The 20,919-nt window shown below is 39.8% G+C and overlaps 1 protein-coding gene across 1 annotated transcript in view; it reads left to right on the top strand.

The window, feature by feature from the left end:
- Window positions 1–20,919, top strand: part of tacr1a (tachykinin receptor 1a) — a 43,795-nt gene that overhangs the window by 3,485 nt on the left and 19,391 nt on the right. Inside the window, exon 2 of the mRNA XM_020093564.2 lies at window positions 11,673–11,867. Coding sequence (XP_019949123.1) covers window positions 11,673–11,867 — 195 coding nt within the window. The remainder of the gene's footprint in view (window positions 1–11,672; window positions 11,868–20,919) is intronic.

The following is a 20,919-nucleotide window of genomic DNA, read 5'->3' as shown; positions in this document are numbered from 1 at the left end:
AGCGCATGACTTGTTGAATTTATGTTCAGAATGTGCATTACTTTTCATCCAAACCCTGCCCTTGCACTAAAATAGCTCCTGTTTGCACTTAAATTTGCTCTGCTTCTGCTCAAACTGTGTGCTTGCACTCAGATATATTGTTGCTCGCACGGATATTCTGTGCTCCAGCTTCAGCCCTTCTCCGCACTCGGGCTGCTTCCTGTGCGCTCGTGAATGAGCAAGCACTTTGGCGACTGTGGAGAGGTAAAAATTCAGCAGAACAAAACACGATGATCATTTTCTCTTATGCTCAGACCTCACCAATGCTGGAATTCATCAGGTCATAGTTTGGCTCTGAGGAGACAATTTGAAATTGCTGATGCTGAACATTCAGAGCTGGGATGCATTTTTAAAGTGCCCATTTGATGCATATGCTGAATGAGACATGTATGCAAATTGGCATTTGTACATAAAATTAGCAAAACGTGATCTCATTTAGAAAAAGCAACGTTTGGACCCATTAGAAGTTTCTTGATGAGAAAGAGCTCACAAAGACATCACTGCTGTGTGAAAATGTAGCATCATTTCTGTATAAGGCACAAGATTGCGAAGTTTGCAGCCATCAAGGGCACATAAAAGGAAAACCAAATGAAAGAGTAAAAATCAGCCATAATAATAACAATAATTATCATAAATCAGCAAAGGATCAGATTTGAGGTCCTCTTTGAAAAACCTCTGTGAAGCTTCATGCAGCTTTGGTGTAACCTGTGATTTCATTGTGAAGGTGTTTTGGTGAACATGTGTTGCAGAGCAGTAAAGAGAAGTAAAGCCTGGCATTGAAAGTGTAATACTTGTCTGACTTACAAAGACAGGTGGTTAAAAAAGATAGCACTCACTGACATAATCATAGCAGCAGAAAGCAGCACCACACAGAGCCTGGCAGCCTGTTAGGGAGGAGCCTTCTTAATATGACAACAACAAAAATACTCTATATCTAACAAAGTTCAGCCCCAAACTCTCATTCATACTTAATAATTATCCTTAAGATTTTCATGACCACAGAAACTAACTTTTTGATAACATTCAAGGCTCTGAAAACTAAGTCTCATTAAAAGTGTGAACTCCAAAGTCACCGGATGTGAATCCAGTAGAACCTTTGTATGTTTGTATTTCAGCAAAAATGTGCATCTGAAAACTCTGCAGAAATGATTTGCTTTGATCACTTAAACATGGAGTGGAATCTCCATGACAACCATGTCATGAAGAACAGAAGCTGTTTTGAGAGCAAATGGAGAAACCAACCAGTGTTAAAATTCTGTCCCAGCTATCCAACCATCCATTATCTATTCCAAGTATCCTTTCGAGAGCCACCCTCTGAGCTCACATTGGGCATCATTGTGGAAGACCTTTTGTCATCCAAGTCCATCAACACTCTGAAGCAATTCAAATTATTGCCTCTCGTCCGTGGAATTAAAACTGATCAGCCCAAGCAGGACATTCGTCCTGTCTAAACTGGTAAACATCCTCAGGTGGAATCTGTGGTTGCTGCTACTGTCAGATGATGATAGAACCATTTATCTCCTTGCACCAGAATCAATATCCTAAAAAGGGGAGAAGAATGTTGTAATTAGTACCCGCTCAACTAGGCCTGCTAGTTTTAATCACAAATAGTTTTTGTGAAACAGGTAAATCAAAAGATGTGAAAATGCAAAATCAGTAGGAGAGAGACAATATTTTGGGGCCCTGAAGCCGTGTGGTTTCTGTTTGTAGTTTGACTTATCACATTTGCTTTGGTTGTTGGCAGGTAAACTGTGGAGAGCAAAAGAGGTGAAACACATTGACACAAATGCATTGGCTTTTTAATGTATCTGTATTAAAATGCACATAAATATGCAGTAAGCTGAGAATAGAGATCAGAAAAAATCTAAAATCTAGAAAAAAATTCACTGTATGTTCTTTTATGTGGAAAAACGTTCAACTTGTGTGATAAAAGAAACTAGTCAGACTCTAAACAGAAGACAGATATATATACTGCAGGCCCCAAAATATCAGCCATCGCCCCCAGAGGTGAATTCCTCATCAGATGAAAGCTGATGGACTCTGAGATTGCTTGTGGCCAGACTGATAGAAGAGAAATGTTTGTGCCGGAGAAACAGAATCATGAGAGAAGACTAGTTCACTTGTTACATTGTAAAACCATGCAGCACATATGGTGGTTGCAATTCATTTCATTATAATTAAATAAATAAAAAAAACGATAAAAGTGGCTCTTTATAACTCAGTGGTAGCCAGATTCCGCTTAGATGGGATCAGCAGTGGTTCTTATTGCATTCTGAAAAATTAGTCACACCGCCGAAGACAGTGGACCCACAGGAAATATTCATTGTTGAGTCATTTCTGCAGGGTGCTGTGTGTCACAGATTGATCGTATATATTGGTGCAAGCGAACTCACAGGTGGATTCCTCCCTCAAGGGCTCTTCAGGGTTAGTGGTTTAGAAAAGAGAGAGTTATTCAGTCACCAAGGAAATTGTAACCTTAAATCGTTGTGGCCTCCATCTCGGACATCTGAGCTACTACATTTTGCCCCTCACTTGACCAAGAAGCTGATTCAGTAACAAATGACAGAGCGATTGGCTGAGACTGGACCGTCAACCATCTCTCCAGTTGAACGACACAACCGGCTTGTCCCAGACAGACCAGGTCACAGCAGCAGATGACTTAGTGCACAGCATATTAACAAGAGCTTATGACGGCCCGCTGGTCAGCATTCTCACCTCCCTCCACCAATTTCCACTTCCTCCTCTCCCTCCTCCATTTCTTGTCTCCAGAGGCATCATCATGAAAAGTTATTCTGGCCTCTGTCGCCCCGTCTTCTGGCTCTGGCTGTGATTTATTGCTCTGTGCATGAAAAGTGGGAAGAATGTGTTTTCTCACCGCAAAAAGATTATGTGACATGACTAGAAGCAGGCAATGAGGTGACGTGGATGTCATTAAGCAGAAAATGATTGTGTTTAAATTAACTTTAGCTCTCTCTGGTGTTTCCAAATAAAACCAGGACATTTACTATGATGAGTGAAAATTTGCTTTGTTTCCTAATTTGACCCAAAACCATTTGATTTATTATGTTTCATTTATTTAGATATATATTAAAGCACAATAATGCAAGGGATACCGTGAATTCATTACTCAATGTGTCGTGCAGCACAAGAAGGAGCTGATCAAAGATTGGTTGTTTATACATTTATCTATCAGTAATTTTGAGCAGCATCAATGTACCTGGGTTCAACAGCCATTTTTTTACCCATAGTTCTGGCACTATTAAAACAGTTGTTTAAACATCATGGGTGCTGGACTAGGAAATGAAATAAAGACATTGTGTCATGCTTAGTGTCACAGTGCTCTGCTGAGCTCGCAGCTAACGACAACATGGTGGCAGGCTGATTTGAAACGCATGTAATGTTCATCATGTTCATCATCCTCCCTTTTCAATCATTAGCACTAAACACAAAGTGCAGCCAAGGTTCATCGGACAAATCCGAACCTCATGATGATGCAAAGATTAGTAAAGAAGTAAAGAGGATTCATCCTCTGTGGATCCAGAACGTCTGCACTAACAGCAACCCATTCAAATAAATAGTCTTGGAATGCATTAGTGCAGCCTATGGCCCAAAGATAAATACGCCTCACCAAACATCAACAGAATATGATATAAAATAAAAGCAGCATGGCCATTAAAGGTAATGTTCAGTATGTAGCCACTGTTGTTCTACCCTGAGTTACGAAGGTATTCCATAAATAATCAATGACTCAATGATGTTATAGACATTTACTACTAGAGATGTCAAAGTGCCTCGTGCTGTAAGTTACTCTAACATTATGTTCCATCAGCAATCGCTCCAGTATAATCCATTCAATCTATGCAACACATGTCAGACATGTCATTTCAGCTCATTATGCTCGTCAAGATGTGACAGTGTGCCACCAGGATGAAATCTGTGTTTCAGAGATGCTTCAATAAATCCACCTCCATCAGTCAGTGCCAGACATTTAGATAGTTTTGAGCTGCTGCCTCAGAGCCATCTCACCTCTGGATGAATAAACAACACTCCAATTAACACTTGTCATTTACTGTCACTGAAAAAAAATCAACTCCTAAGTGAAGCTTGAAAAATGGTTGCGAGGCTAAATGTGCTTTGCTTATGGGCACTTGCCACACGGGTTGCTGTTGTTATTATTGGTGTGTTATCTTTCATCTGATGCTTTTATTAAATCCTATTTTGGTTCATTAGGTACGGTTATAATTGTGATTAGAAATAATAAAGAAAGGTTGCCCTGCTTTTATTCAATTTGATGAGGCTTGTAAACTATTAAAAAGAGGCATATAAGCACATGCAGGAATGCTGTGTGTTGCACAGCAATAGTTGTCTGAGATCAAACATCTGCAAATATATGTCAACAACACTCATTTCTTTTATTGTTGCGGTCACATATTATTGCAAATATTTGCTGTTAATCTATAGAAGGTTTGTCCATCCTTTCATCAGTATAATGACCTACTGCAGTGGCTGTTCTAAACCTGCCTGGTTGGAATGGACTGTCCTCTTGTCCTGTGGTTATGCTCCGGAGCTACTTCAGAATTATTTCTTGTCATTGGTGAATCCCCCTCAAACAGTTCTACAATATACTGTCACTTTTTATTGTTCGTGTGCTGGACGTTGTGTGTAGAGTTTTTTTTATAACCGTCTATGATGCAGAGTGAAGTTAGAAAAGTTCATCCTTCCTGGTTTATCTGCAGTGAAAATGTTTTTCATACATTGAAACTGAATTTGCGTTATTAGTGTTCACACGTGTTTTAAAATTAAAAATCGATATAAAGAATTGCATTAAAAAAAGTGCTTCTACTTTTAAGAGAATTTCCCTAAGAGGAAGTGATTGTAATCGTCATTACGTTTTCAACTTCTGTTACATCTGTGAATGTCTGTGTCGTTCCGATTTGGTGAAATAAATGATTTGATTATTTGATTTTGACCCGTAGTCCGCAGACTGAAGGGACACAGCACCACCCCCACGGACTGCTCCAGTTTATTAAAACTGTATTGATAATCACGTATCACGTGTCCAGATCACATCGAATTCAACTCTGCACTTCCCTGGGTCATCGGTGGAATTAGAAGGAAGGTACTTTTAGTATTCACATACTATATCTCCTTTTAAAATCGGTTTGACCTCAACAAGCAAGCTCATCTTCTACAACCAAGACAATATATGCACAAACACACACACACACACACACACACACACACACACACACACACACACACACACACACACCGTTCAGTCAGGGGAGCAGTGAAGCTGTAGTGAGCAGGTGGATATTGGTTTTGAGTGTCTGCTGGTTAGTAATGAGATTGAAGGCTGAAGGAGTCATATTTATGCAAGTGGACAATGATGGAAACAAGTGACAATTTACCAAGCACACTCACTCACTCACTCTCTCTCTCTCTCTCACACACACACACACACAGATGGGAGTTTACGTAACATCCTTTGAATCAACAATAGCCCCCTGAGAGACCAATAAACCAGAGGAAACAAATTTGTGATCAAATTACCACAACCTACTTTCAAACACAATTTGAAGAAAAAACACTGACAAGCTTGAAGGCAGGCAATTTCATCTGTCGTTGTAGCTGCTTCCTTCTTAATCACTTATAGGTCTTCAGGAGAGCATTACAGTGGCTTCATGGTGTTTATATTGAACTGTTGCACTGCCATGGCAGTTTAGGTTCTATTTGTGGATAATTAGAGATGTATTTCACCCATGCAATCCAGCAAAGGTTGCCCATGCAGCCTGCCACCTTGTGAGAGGTATCCTATTGAGAGGAATCAGATATGGCCCACAGACAGGTATTTGAAGTCCAAAGTCTCAAAGGTATGCTTGAGAAGATGTGAAATAAAAGGGAATGGAATTGAAAGGGAGGGAAACACAGGGAGGCAGAGCTCTCTACCGACAAATCTATAAAAATGAAATACCTCTCAGCTGTAGCAGTGGGTGTTGAGACATTAGAATGCAGAGAGCGACATTTTTTTGTGTGTGGATAAAAGCAGTGTTCATATTGGGTTATCCTGGAGGAGTTAGCACATAGATGATTCTCTTTCTTCAGGTGGTGGAGTTAATCAAACAGAACGGATGCATGCAGACTGAAAAACATTGAAACTGGAAGGAAAGAGAAATAGGGTTTACAAGCACACGGCAGACTTCAGTCATAAAGTGCTTGGAAATATTTATCCAGTAAAACCCTGTAGAACTGATTTTCCAATTGAGCTCCTAACGCTGCTTTTATCTTGTCTAGCATAGCTGCATGCTAATTGATGGCAACATCCAACATTTTGCAAAAGGACTCGTCCGCATGTGGACAGGAGAAGCCCAGTATCAAGCATCAACCCTGCAATTACCTCTGTCCACTGCCTCAATAACCACAGCTCTGTTAAGGATGGGTGAAGAAAGCTGCTTCAATCCTGATTCGTGCTTTTATATTAAAAACAGTGTTGTGCAAAACATTTATTGAATTTATTTATTTATCCTTCAGAAAAGGATTAAAAGTAACATTACAGATACAGTTAAACAGGCCTGCATCAGTTAGAACTGGTTTATAGCAGGTTCCTGTTCCGCAGCACATATGAGACAAAAATCCCATCTGAAGACAAAAACAACTAAATCAAGACAGGGACTCAACAGAGATGGAGTCAACACAGACAGCTGCACAGACATTCAGAGGGGAAAGGACTTAAATGGCATGAAATAACCAATATGAGGTAGTGGATGCAGGTGTAACTGAGTGGGTTTATATTCTTTTTTGAAATGTGTAACAAATGTTTTTGTTCTGATGTGGTCGGGGATCACATCGTTTCTGTGTGTGTGGGGAAAATGATCTCTGACCATAGCAGTTTTTGTAAGCAGGTACTGACAGAAGTGTGTGACTGATCTAGTGATGCCATCCTGTCTTCTATAGTTTGCTGAAAGTAGGAAGTAAAACATTGTCACGGTTATGTATTTTCTATGTTCCTCTCATGTTCACTTCTGCCTTCCTCTGTGCTCCACCCTGTGATTCTCCTGTGTTCTCTGTGTTCCCCTCCTTGTCCCTCGCTATGTTTCACCCTGTGCCTCTCCTGTGTTCATCCCTGTCTTGGTTATTGTATTTGTGTTCTCGTTGATAAGTTTGTTCAGTGTTTCCTGTTTTATTTTGTAGTCCTTGCTCCCTGTGTGCTTTCACCTGTTGACTTCCTGCCCTCATCAGGTTCACCTGTTTGTCTTGTGCCACCTGTCCCCAGTTACTCATTAGTTCCAGTGTGTATATAAGTCTTGGTGTTCCCCCCATGTGGGTGTTGGTTCGTCATCTTCGTTTCTGGTCAGGTCCTGTTCGTCATCTAGATTCTGGTTGTGTTCTGTTCATGTGTCCCGTCAGCTCTCATCACGTCTCCCCGTAAGTTTGTTTCCTGTCCTCCCTGTGTTCCACTCCTCTTTTGAGTGCGACTTTTGTTTCTTGAAGATTTCTTTTGTTATGTTTACCCCTTTTAAATAAAACCCACTTTTTGTTAAACCATATTTAGTTTCTGCGTTTTGGTCCTTCCCTTCCCTTTTTCCTACCACGTCTGTTCCCTGTCCCCTCGCGCACCCCCTCCGAGAAACCCTGACAAACATTAATTGGCTTTTTTTAGCCAAATTAAAAGAACGACAATTCATGCACTTTGGAATTCTTGTGTGTGCACAAAACTATATATAAATATGATAATATATAAATTATGCACAAAATAAACAGAATATCAAATAAATACAAAAACTACAAAATTGTTATTTATGATTAAATTTACTAGTAAATGTTAAAACACGATAACATTTTTAAGATCGTGATTTGGATTCTAGATTCAGATTAGATCAAATTCAGTTTAGTGAAATACTGAACATTGTTTTAATCAAAACATATTTTCTTAATGAAAATTAAAACCATGTGACCATATGTACAGACAATAAAGTTGAAGTTCTGACTTCCCTTTAGTAACATATCTTGTCTGAATAACACTTTTTAAAATGACATTATAAGCCACATGAAAGTCTCTTTAATCATTCGTGATAAACAGCAGTTTGGAACCATGGCAGGTTAATTGCAAATTCTAATGACTAAATGTTTGTATTCAGCCTGAGCCCAGATCTTGCTTGCCAGTGATGTAGAACTGTGGCTGTCAAGTGGGCAGGCCTATGTTCTCTGCAGGTGTGTGTTTGATTCTGACATCAACAGCCCGACTGTGACTCACCTACATCAAGAAACGGAGCCGCGTGACTGTCAGCACCGTTTGAAGCTGAGCCAAAGTAAAGCGGAGACTGTGATCTCTCATTTTCAGCAGACCACTGGGAGCGTTTGATTTCAAAGACCTCCTCCTCTCGCTGATATAATTAGTCTATTTAGCACATTCATTTGGGTTATTAGTGGGATTAAGCCTTTAATTAGACCTCTTTAGCTCAGGATTGCATTTTACTGGAGAGCTTTGATTAAAAGGAAACAAAAAAAATGTATAACACTGATGTTACTGCTCTATTGTACAGTACTGGTTTCCACAGCATACACACCAAATGATAGGCTATAAAATAGTTTGCATAGTTATATTTTGCTTTTTGTAAATTGTAAAATCAAAAGTAATTTGATTAAAGTTAATGCAGACAAATATCTGATCACCTCTTTGCGGAGGAAAAAAAGAACTCTTCACAAACTCAAGTATTGTATTTTTACTGAGGGGAAGAAGATCTGTCATCTCGAGGGTTTTAAACCATTTTCCTGTATGAGGTGGTTTTCAGTCATTCATGTGCTCCGTTGGCTCTCTGATTATATGAGCATGATTATAACAATGTGAAAAGATGGCTCTGGCGCTGAGAGGAATCATTTGACTAGAATTCTGCGTCATGGCAGACACTCTTCTATAACTTAAATCTGCAGAGAGCATTGCTTCATGGTCACACACCCATTGAAAAAGAAAAACATATATAAAGAAAAAGAAAAGGATTTATTTTTCGCGACTGAATATCAAAGCTTACTGTGCAGTTTGACCTGTAAACTTCCTTTTAAATGCTTCAGATGGTGCTGCGTGGGTGTGTGTGTGTGTGAGTATGTGTGTGTGTAGCAGTGTGTAGTTGAGTTACCCTTCAGGAACACTATTTAAAATGTATGACTCGTACACAAATGAGCATTATTTTCACACTTTGCCTACAACAAGAGCCAAAATAGCCTGTGATCACACTGGACATTGAATCATCTACTCTTTAAACAATGAACAACCAACTGAAGATTTATATTATGATACAGTGTGCTTGTGTTTGTCAGTATAATCGTTGTACTTAATTGATGCTGAACAGGTTTTTCTAATCTGATGTCTTTTTTCTTAAATAACTATAATCATAACTACTACATAACAGATAGGAATCAGTGCAGTCCTTATGCATTAAAAGGGAAGTAAACTGCGGGCAGTTAGCAACCATCATACAGCTTAAAATGCCCTTTTGTGATGAACTGAATTATATTTCTGTTTATATTGGCCTCACACTTGGCATGTGTATAACTCCTGGCCCTCTGCAAAATAACCAATCGACTACTTTGATAATTACATTATTTATATTTCACCACATCAGACTGACACATACATTGACTGGTGTCGCAGGTGCTTATCTGTCATGGCAGCAACATTCATAGAATCAATTCCTCTTTAGGTATTTGTCTAAAAAGTAAAATATGTCATTTTGTTGCTCTGAACAGTAATTTAAATGAAAAACATTTTCATTGTAGATAGAACACAAGGTTTTCTAACTTCCCTCAGCTCTGCACACAAATAATAAAAAGTGACAGTACATTGTAGAACTGTTTGAGGAGGACTCACTAATGAAAAAGAATAATTCTAAAGTAACTCCGGAGCTTTAACACAGGACAAACAAACAGGTACTCAGGGGCACTCCACTAGTAATAATAATAAAATATTTATTTGTACAGCACTTATCTACACAAAGATACATGGAATAATACATGGTTTCCATTAAAACCAGTTATATTCAGGCATCCAAATGCTTTCAGGAAGAAATAAGCAGAGATTGTAAGCAAAGATATTAAACAGATGGCAAGTCTTATCTCCTCAGGCAAGAAATTCCAGTTTTATTTATAGCCTCAGCAAACAATTGTCTGAAGGGGCTTAACATTGTGAACAGCATCCAACATCCTCTGTCCTTACTGAGCACACGCAGGTATGCATCGCTTTAATGCAAGACGGTGGGCAGGACTGACACTTGGTGCTGGCACATTCATCACAACGACAACAACCAATCACAGTTTCCTGCTCAGGAATGTGCAAGGGGAAATGAACTCCACCACCAGATGAATGCACACCAGGTTCACCAGCTGCCTCTGACTCCTCTCTCCAGGCTCTTTTTGACCTGTATTTGCATAAACATAATTTGATTGGCAAGCGCCTGTGCTTGACTATTTGTTTAAACTCAATTTGATTGGCTGGTGCCTGTTGCAAGCAACGCAAAGCAAAGCCATGGATACACAATGCAGTTCATCAACGCGTGGCGTCACCACATTCAGTGAATGAAGCCTCCAATGTGTGTGTGTGTGTGTGCTCCATTTACTTCTCAATCAGGAGACAACAAAGAATTGCAAATGGTAGTATGAATTCACACATCATCATATTCAATATTTGGTGTCAAATAATTTGCAGTCACTGAAAGCCTGAGGGATCAAACCCACAGATGTGAGCACACAAATTTGTTTGGCAACCCTGTCTCCAAGAAATGATGTTTATTAGCTCAGTGCTTCCTCTATGTCTGTCTGTGTGTATGTGGAAGGCATATCTCATGAACCTTTCAATTTATCAGCTTCACACTTGTCATGTGTATTGTTAATGGCCCAAGAATGTACAGTGACAATTTAGTCAGCGTGCCACCAGTCTGCAGGCTGTGTTGGCTATGTGTTCTTCTACATCATTGGATGAATTACAGCTGTGGTCGGTAACTGGATCATCCCGGCCAGATCATTTTGTTTGTTTGATTATTTTTATTTCACCATATTGGACTGAGACGTGAGAAGTGCTGATCTCTGTCATGGCAAAAGCATTTGTAGAATCACTTCCTGTTTAACAATTTGTCTTCAAAGTAAAAGCTCATCATATGTAGTGTGACTTTAATGCCTTACATCGAGCTAAATTACAGACCTTTTATTTTAAAAAGCTGTGAAGTTGGGTCTGACGATTGTGACGATAACTGAATAAGATGACCTGTAACATACGAAAAATGAACACGCAAACAGTAATAACACAAATTTATTTTAATTTTATGAATATTATTTACGATAGAATCTTTCTTGTGGATAACCAAGGTAGGATAAACACAAAGTTCTCTAACATCCAGCACAAAAACAATAAAAGGTTTGAGGGGGACTGTTAGTGTGACAAGGAATTATTCTGAAGTAGCTCCAGAGCGTTAACACAGGATAAGAGAACAGTTCACTCCAAACAAACTTTAGACCATGTAAAGAAGTAGTATCTCTTAAATGGAGATTATATGATACATTCTTGTCAGTCCTGAAAACAGTGGCTCACCCCTCAAGTGTTTCACAGCATCACTGACTCCTTTCTCTCGTTCTCCCCTTCGCAGGTACATGGCCATCATCCACCCCCTGCAGCAGCGCATGTCATCCACAGAGACCAAAGTGGTGGTGGGTGTGATCTGGATGCTGGCTCTGCTCCTGGCCTTCCCCCAGTACTACTACTCCAACATGGACCAGCTCCCCGGTCGGGTGGTGTGCTTCATCGACTGGCCCGAATACGTTGTGTGCGACTTCAAAAAGATGTGAGTCTCCATGCGGATCAGCCATTCAGATAGTCAACAAGCATAGTTAATTACTCTTGAATTGGTGGCAAATGTGGGAAGGAATTGTTTGTGTTCAGTTTAAATGAAAGAGTGCGGGGAGAGAGCACGGAAGCTTTTTCTGCTTTGTGGTGAAAGAATTGAAGGCACATAGGGGATTTACGGTCCCTCTGCTCTGAAAAGCAAACGCTGCGGGTTGGACAGGAGAAAAGAACGATTAGATTTAAATGAGGCCTCACTCCAGCGTTCATTTCCCATTTGTACTTCAGCTAGCACAGCTACTTAGATGAAGAACCCATCTGTTCTGTTCAAGAATGATTTACCAAGTGCTTCAGAGAGCGGAAAATTAAATCACAATGAAAGAGGGAAACAATAGACTAATCATCATTCATAAAAAGATGATTGAAGAGAATTACATTTAAAAAATCTACAGATTTTAAAGAGTAAAAATATGATCATGGTGCACACCTTTTATTTCTTTAAACTCTGCACATTTCCAGCTTTTTATCATTAGATTTGTATCATTAGATTTCAGTGTACTTTTCAGCATCTTTAACAGACACCACATGATTCTTAGTCTGGCCTGTTTTTTATATAAATCAGTACTTCTCAGATCAAACCTGGAAGCTTTTCACACTCATGTTAGATTACTAACACAAGTGTGCCACTGAGCAAACTGTAGGAAATAAATAAATAAATGTAAAAGCAGTCTGTCAGCACTCAGGCAAACCTCACACCAAAGCAGAGTATGATATATATTTCAAAAAAGTCTCATGTGAATAGAAACCTGTATTGTCCACCAGGGGGATTTAGCTGAGGACATTCAGAGTGTTTTGGGGAATGGGTCACATGTTAATATGCCTTATTGATTCTAGCTTCTCTAAATGCTGTTGATTCCATAAATCACGAGCCTGTTCAATCAGCCCTTCATTTCGCCAAATAGAAAAATAGTTAAAGTTCAGCCAGAGTTCTTCAAATTACTAAACTATAAACCAACATCCAGAGGATTTGGCTCCTGAGACATATAATGTGTTTTTTAGATTCATAGTCATGGAAAAGACCAACCCCTGGTCTTCTACACTGTATTTTCAAAAGCTCATGTTCTCCCTTAGTTAACAGCATTGTAATGTGATTTTTGTTCATTTCTCCTCATGCTGCAACACACTGTATGTCTTTGATTCATTTTTATATACTGTGTCTAATGGGTCATTTAGTTAAAGCTAGTTCAGTACAATGCTAAAATGGATAATGGATTCCTCAAAAGAAGAAATCTTTTAGAGAGAACATGAAAGATGTTTTAACATCCAAAATCTATAATTATGCAGACATTGAGCTTCACTCACCAACTGTACTTGAGAGGAAATTTCTCAAAACCAGAAGATTCTGACATTCACCAATGCTTTCTTATGTGGGATTTGTTCTTTGGTAAGAACAGAATCTTAACTGAAGAAAACACTTATACACTCTTTACTATTGAAAAGCTTGTGCAAAATAATCAGATATTCAGGGTTTTTTTCAGTTGCAAAGTTGTATGATTGGATTTAAATTACAATATTATTCGTATCATTTATAATATTTTGTTGGTTTGTGGTTATTTATAGTTTAGAATTAAAATCAAGATTGAAATGCATCACTTAAAATGTTTTTTTAACATATGGGCATGTATTTTTATTCACAAAAAAGGGGTTTACATTCGTGCGCCACCGTCATTTTGTTCAGGCATTCTTTACTTGCACTATGCTAATTCGGTATAACTGGCATGGAATTCCATTTTATGAGGACAATGGCATTCATCACTGTGAAAACACTGGAGCGAACAATTCTGCAGAGCTTTCCCTTCTCAGACGTTTTCTCTCAGATTTCAGGTTTCCACAAAACTCTTTTCAACCCTGTAGTATCAAACTCAAGCCACATTCTGCACAGTAGAGCTTAAACATCCAAATGAAGCAACAATGAACCGAGCATGGAGGAGGAGGACTCAGATAAACCAAGTGTTATCTTTCCCATGGGACAGTTAATGCACAGTCCACCATAGAGCTTTAACAAGATGCTTGTCAGACATCATTTAAGTTAATGTGATGCAGCAGGGTGAAAGACATTTACAACAAGCATAAAGAATGATTCCAGGCACTGTGTGACCCTGGTGAGGCGGCTCAATGACAGTCAGTGTTGACTAGTCACCTTTCCTCCAGATATCATCTTTCCTTGAGATGCTAAAATAGAACCCACCACAGGCTCCTAAACATTAATGTGAATCATTTTAATGCTCTCTGTATTTTACCTTTGCTTGTGTAGAGGAAATAGCTTTCGTCGCTGCCGAAGTGCGCCAATTTCAGCTCTCCTCGCCCCTTGATCTACAATCAGAAGAAAAGGCGAGAGAATGCATTGCAAGCGTGTGTATTAATCTTCCTCTTGCACAGTCCGAAAACTTCTGAAGCTGCTTTAGAAAAACAGGTTAAATGCATTGTACCAGTAAGTGATTTATTCATACTTTAACTCTACCTAGAAAGATTCAATTTCCTCCATTTGTCTTTTTCTAATCCCTCTGGCTGACACCCAGATCAAGGCACAGATGCACGTGTCCTCATGCAGTGACGCACGTTTGCAGGCACTCAGCAACATGGCTCTGATCACAGCTCTGCTGATGGAAACCTCTCAGCTCATCAGCAGCAATGTTTACTCTGCTCTGCTGCCAGCCTGCTATTGCCTTCCCTTTCAACGGCCTCTGTCACATTTCTCCATGGAAATATATTTTGTTATGAACCGCACAGCAGCAATTTCATTGTTCATAATGAGAAGCCTGCTGCACATATTACTTTTTTAATGAAACTCTAATCAGTGACACGTAGAAGCTGAGTGAGAGCACAGTAGTCATTGAGCTCAGCTGCTAAAGCTGTAAATGGCACGTCTGATTAAGGCTGACCTAGGGTCAGGTCCCACACAGCTTCCTTTGCAGGAATTTCATCATCGTCGCCATCACAGCTACACGCTGTAGTCTGCTGCCTTCCCACAGTCAGTGAGAATTAGTAAGTCAGGTCTCACAGTTGAGTATTAATAGACACTTTAAGTAAGTGCACGTTTGGGTAACCTGCTCCACCCCCACCACACATACCTCACCCCCATTATACACTCTGACCTATACACAGACACTTGTGAGTGAGCAGCTGAATAGAAACCACACTGTTGCATGTACAGGGAGGCTGAAGCAGAAACTTCCAAAACTAACTTCCCCCCTTAGTTTTGTCTCACGCACTTTGAGTGACACACACACTCACAAACACACCTACACACATGGACAAACACAAATCAGATACCAATAAGCATGTTAAAGCTTATCGACATTCTCTGAGTAGTAGCAGCTCAGACACTTTTCTATCGTGGTATGGAATATAGGCTTCTCGTCTCAGAAGCTTCCTGACGTCCTTAGCCATTTGAACTGCCGGCACAGGTGGCCGGTGCCAAGACAGCTGGGCCTGAACTGCGTCTGAGGAGCACAGTGGTCTCAAAGTCATTGTGTGTGTTAGACAGTTGAGGGGCAGGGGAGGATGGGGGACGTCTCTCAATGGTAGACGACGTGGTGGTTTAATACTTTAGTTGCAACTTCGATTTGAAAATAAGCGTGTTTTTCAGATTCTCATTCAAGGGCTGCCTACCTTTGATTAGAGGTAGATAGATTATAAAATGTCACATGTTTAACTCATGAATGTAGATTTTATTTATAAATGTGATGATGAATGGGATATTAAAGCTAGCGTTTGTTCATTTGATCAAACAAAAGTCATATAATTTAGTTTATAAGTGTGCAGTATGTCTTTCATTTCTACACTTGTTTTGTAGGCAAACGGTTGTTGTGAATGTGTTTTTGTCATGAACATTTCTTCCATGAATGAGTCCCAGCCACCACCGCTTGTCGCCTGTTTATTCAAAGTTAATAAATATTGAATGTATCACACATCCAAATAGCACCATTCGACACTGCACTTCCTTTCGGCCTTTACCGATACACATGGCAAGTGTGAAGGCGATACGACGAACAGTTCTCAAGATAAGTGAACCACATACAGACACACAGAGATTTCAGGAATTTGTAGATAGATAAAGGCCGATTCATTGTTTCCACCTGGAGCTGTGTGATATAAATTTCTGCCCAGGTCCAGAACACATCCCTGTGATGGACCTTGATGATGGATTCATTTGACAAGTTACAGATGCTCAGTGGAAGAGGTGCAAAGGGTTTGGGTGTTGCCCCATCACGTGCATTGATAACAGTGATCAGTCTCCAGAGCTGATTCTTAACATGAAACCAGACTTTCATTGTTAAAAGCACCAAACCACAATGATCTTACCTGAGGGATTAGCTGCTTTAAATGCTTCCTGTCACAGTGCAAGAATCATCCAGTGAGTGGATTTTGAGGAACATTTGAGTGGATGAAAAATGTATATGACCAAAGTGTCACCTTCCATGGAGCTCCCTAAACTTGTACAACCAAACCCAGTCGCCGCAGGTCTCTTGTTGCGTCACTGCCTTTGCGTGTGGTTTAATGGGGTTTTCATTAATTCACTATAACCTCTAACCCTGTAACGTATGTGCCCATAATATAAACCATCTGACTTCTAATTCTAACCCAGTGAAGGCAGCGAGAATAAACAAAGTGTTATTGTGGAGAACCTTCCTCACAGCTTTTGTCCTTGTGTGAATATATGCTTGTCGTGAAAAAACACTTCACAAAATAGACTGACTATTTCGCAACATGCACTGTGTGGCTACACCTAGTATATGTTATTAGACACACACTCACACGCAGAAAAAAATCACAGACCGAGCACACCTTGTACTCTGTGATGTCTCCCCCCTAAATTAGTCTTTGCACAACATGAGCCTGTGATTACTGCCAGTAAGGTGGCGTGGAGCGAGGCGTCCTGTTACCTCCGGTATTCCTTTGCCTCTGCTGGCAGGCAAAGTCAAAAGAACAGCTGCCCTTCCTCCCAACACACACACATTCATTAATTATGTATGCTGGTACCAGAACCCACATGATGTAATAAGCAGGTGCATGCACAATTTTATAATGCACCTTCCTTCACATAACCTGCATCTCAATGCTCCTGCAGAATAGATTTTTATGATATTGCATTGGTACACATAATGACACACACACACACACACACACACACACACACACACACACACACAGTCACAAGAGCGAAGACATTTGACGTGTGAGGCATGTTTGTCTGCTGTGAGAAGAGAAAAGACAGCAGCCCCAGAAATTAAAACAATTTACATTTCTGTGTATAATTTGTCAGTGTGTGTGTGTGACCTCCACTGAGTGTGGTTTCATTGATTCAGCCTGTTCGACAGCAAGGTGAAATAGTACAGCTTCTTCTCCCCTGAGTGTCATCCATCAGTGGGAGTGCCGGGTCCCTGGGGCCCTCCCGGAAGACAGGATCTGTCGGAGAGTCACCCTGCTCTTACAGGGTACAGCTGTTGATGAGGAAACTTTAACAATTGTATTATTTGGTGGTTTCTGAATAATTTGATGTACTTGAGATTTACTTGCATATTTCCCTCCATTTAGAGTCACTTTATACCTGTACCCAATAACTGTTCAGAGAGAAATACTCCACAATATTTATGTTTGTTTTTTTCACTGACCATAAAAATTCCAATATATGCCTATAGCATATGATGTTATTACAATGATCTTCCTGGAAAGAATGAAGGAGATCCTTCATTTGTTTTGATTATGTGTCTGCACAATTGTCCCTGGATTTCCCCTGTGTTTCAGTTTTCTTGTTTTGTCCTTTGTTTTTTTCTCAATGTTTCAGTTTTTACCACCTGTGTTGCTGATTTACTTTCCTTTTGCTTTCTGTTGCTTTTTTTGAGTTTGGTCTTTTAGTCTGCTTATTTGTATTAAATTCCACACACCTTACCTGCCTTACTGTTAGGTCCTCTTTTGGGTCTGACGGAATCACAAAATGTAGTAAGGAGGCATTTTGTTCAAGATTATCAATCAGAGTACGTATCCAAAAGACATAACAGACACATAAGCTAGGAAAAACTTCTATAAAAAATAGCAGAAGAATGGGTAGAAGCAAAATAGCAGCTCATCTTTAGATAACCTCTTGGCAAGGTTTACAGAGTAAGGATTAAATAATTCAACCATTACAGAACAGTAATCACAGTTTAATCACGCTTCATACTCCAGTTTACTTGTGTCCTGGCTAATAATAATAGAGAGGATATCTACAGGACGCTTATTATCAGTGTTGACTTCATAAGATGACAAATCTTCTCAAAGATCAGGCGATGAGAAGGTTTAACATTTTATCAAAACTGTAAGTGTGCATCAGTCTGAGTCAGTCTGTACACTGTGTGCAAGGCAAGCTGTTAGGCTCCCTGCAGCAAGAATCTGCACAATATTCATATTTAAAAATACATAACTGCGACGAAAAAATATTAAAGCATTTATACCCAGAGCGCTGAAATAAACATCAGAAAATATGTATTATGCTTTTTAGACACTTCTCACTTCTCACAGCTGATGTCTTGCAAGCCGCGGCATTCACAGACGTCTTCATGTCTTTGAGAATGTCAGTGACAAGAAATTTGCGGCTGCGCATCTTTCATCTCTTTTTCAAACATTGTCTTTATTCTCAGAAATATCACAAGAACTCTTAGTTTTTTTTGCTTTTCAAATAGACAAACACAGCAACTCCCAACATCTCACAGGAAGCTCAACTGAAACTGTGAAATATACTCAACTGTATTAGGAAGTGTGGGAACCTGTTTTAAACCCTGACCCAAATTACTTAAGTGTCAGAACCACACACCTTTAACCAGATAATGACTTTTCATTGAGTAAATGCTCATTTTCTAAACTTTAAAGTGATTGTCACAATACAACACAATACCTCTACACTTTCAATTGCTGTGTGCTTTTGGAATAATTAAAAACAAAAGATGTGTTTCGACAGACGCTTGTCAGTTTCCAACCTCCCCTCAATGACACACTTGAGCCGCTTTTATGGCGCCAATATCTTATTAATTCTAGTAGAGGCTGTCATTTTTCCTGTGACGCTGGAACCGGTACCTGCCATCACCATCTAACTACAGAGCCACTTTAATCATGCAAATCAGTTGGAGGAGTAAATCAATCCACGATCTCTCTCTGCAAGATTGACACTTCATGATTCACTGTCTGGAGGAGTTAGGGTGAAGGAGCACTTTAGGACAAGTCCATATGCCACTTAGACGGATGCAGCATCTGGTGTCATGAGTGTGTCACTTTCAGCATCACTGTTTTGTGTAGTGGCTTTTGTTGACAGGAAACATAGTGCAGAGCTATGAGCCATTCAGGTTTACGCATATTTTATTAAACTTTTCAACAAAACTCTCCAAAATATAAACTTAAAGAGCCCAGCAGTTTCTGCTGAGGCTTGGCTTTTCAGCCCAATGTCTCTGTGCGTGTCTGTCCAGCGTGAGTGTGCTCGAGGCAGCTCCGCCGCTGCCTTTTAAACCTGAGGATCAATCAGCTGACAGCTCTCCCCTGCACTGATTGATCCTCTGTGGTGCAGGTGAAGGTGCTCTCCCAGCCCCCTCACCTCCACATACCTCGATCACCAAATTCAGGCCAGGGAGCTATCAGCAAGCAGTTGTGAGTGTCTATTTCATCGTTTCCAAACATCTCCTTTTCTGCCCGTTCAGACTAAACCACTACCCATGAGTTTTCAAACTAAAACAGGGCCAGCAGCAGGAATATCCGTAGCAGAGTTGATGCGTTTTAAAATGGAAAAGTAATAGCGTGGATGTAGATTGTCAACATCTTCATACTAACAACTTCTGATTTTATGGAAGGTTAGTAAATCTCCTAGATTTCCTCTCAGTTTCACTTAAAAGCTTCAGCAATAGATGAGTCAAGAATGGAAATAGGTGTCCCAATGCTCTGCAAGTCGTCACATGAAATAAATCAACCAGTCTTCTGCTCCATATGTGTTAACAAATATATGTATCTGAGACAATGCTAATAAATTACCATTGTTGATCACATGTTGTCCTTTTTCATGTGAGGGTATTAGCAAGTTGTTACAGTCAATTTCACAACTCTCTAGCATTAAATCCAATGAACGATGCCAAAGAGACAGAATTAATCATTCTGTCTCACCACAAACACACCCACCCCCTAAAGTAAATTGTATTCAGTAAACACCAGATGTAGTACACAGCATGTTGTCTGTCTTTTTTAAGTCTAAACTCTTGAGACACAAACTCAAACAATTACAAAGACAGAAGGATTCAGAGTTTTCCTCTCAGCTCAGTAGTCCTGCAGACACTTGTGTGCATACAAATCACATTTCTGCCACTAAGCGGATGCAGCAGCTTCCGTTTACTCTGAACTGATTCACCCCGTCCATATGGTAAAAACTGTGGTTTGAGGCCTGCTCCTTTAGTCAACACTCTGAGTATGGTTTTATTTTTGCAGTGCAGATGGTGTTTGAACAGATCCAGAAGAACAACACTAAAAAAATATTAAATCTTCAGGTTAAATATAGAAGCAGTGCAAGAAGTGTTGGTGATGTAGGAGTCTTTTTTCAGTTACTTATTCATTCATTGAGGTCTCCTTATTAGCAGACTCAGTAGTTTACTCCACAGAGCAGTAGTTTAAGATTCAGACACTCATTAAAGAATGAATAAACAATCACTTTATTTCCCCATATATTGATCCCACCCCCATTTTCTAGTGTTCATTGCAACAGAAGCTATTTTCTTTTTCCAGAGAAAAAGTAAGTAATTATGTTTATTTGACTCCAAAACAACCTCTCGATTACTAAAGGGAAAAGTTTGCACAGTTTATTCTAAAGACAGATGTGTACCATCAGCTCCTATCTGCAAGCCATTCCTCATTTGAAGAGCAAACACTGCTCCTGACAGACGAGGGTAAATGAAAGTAGAAGGTGCACCAGAGCAACACTAGCTTCTTCTGTTCTAGAGTCCAGCCCAGCATTCTCTCAGACGTCAGTACTGTCCAGGCGG

Source organism: Paralichthys olivaceus, chromosome 4, assembly GCF_024713975.1.
Source record: "Paralichthys olivaceus isolate ysfri-2021 chromosome 4, ASM2471397v2, whole genome shotgun sequence".
NCBI classification, from domain to species: domain Eukaryota; kingdom Metazoa; phylum Chordata; class Actinopteri; order Pleuronectiformes; family Paralichthyidae; genus Paralichthys; species Paralichthys olivaceus.
Note: the sequence above shows the minus strand (reverse complement) of the source record. Positions and strands in the feature narration are given on the sequence as shown.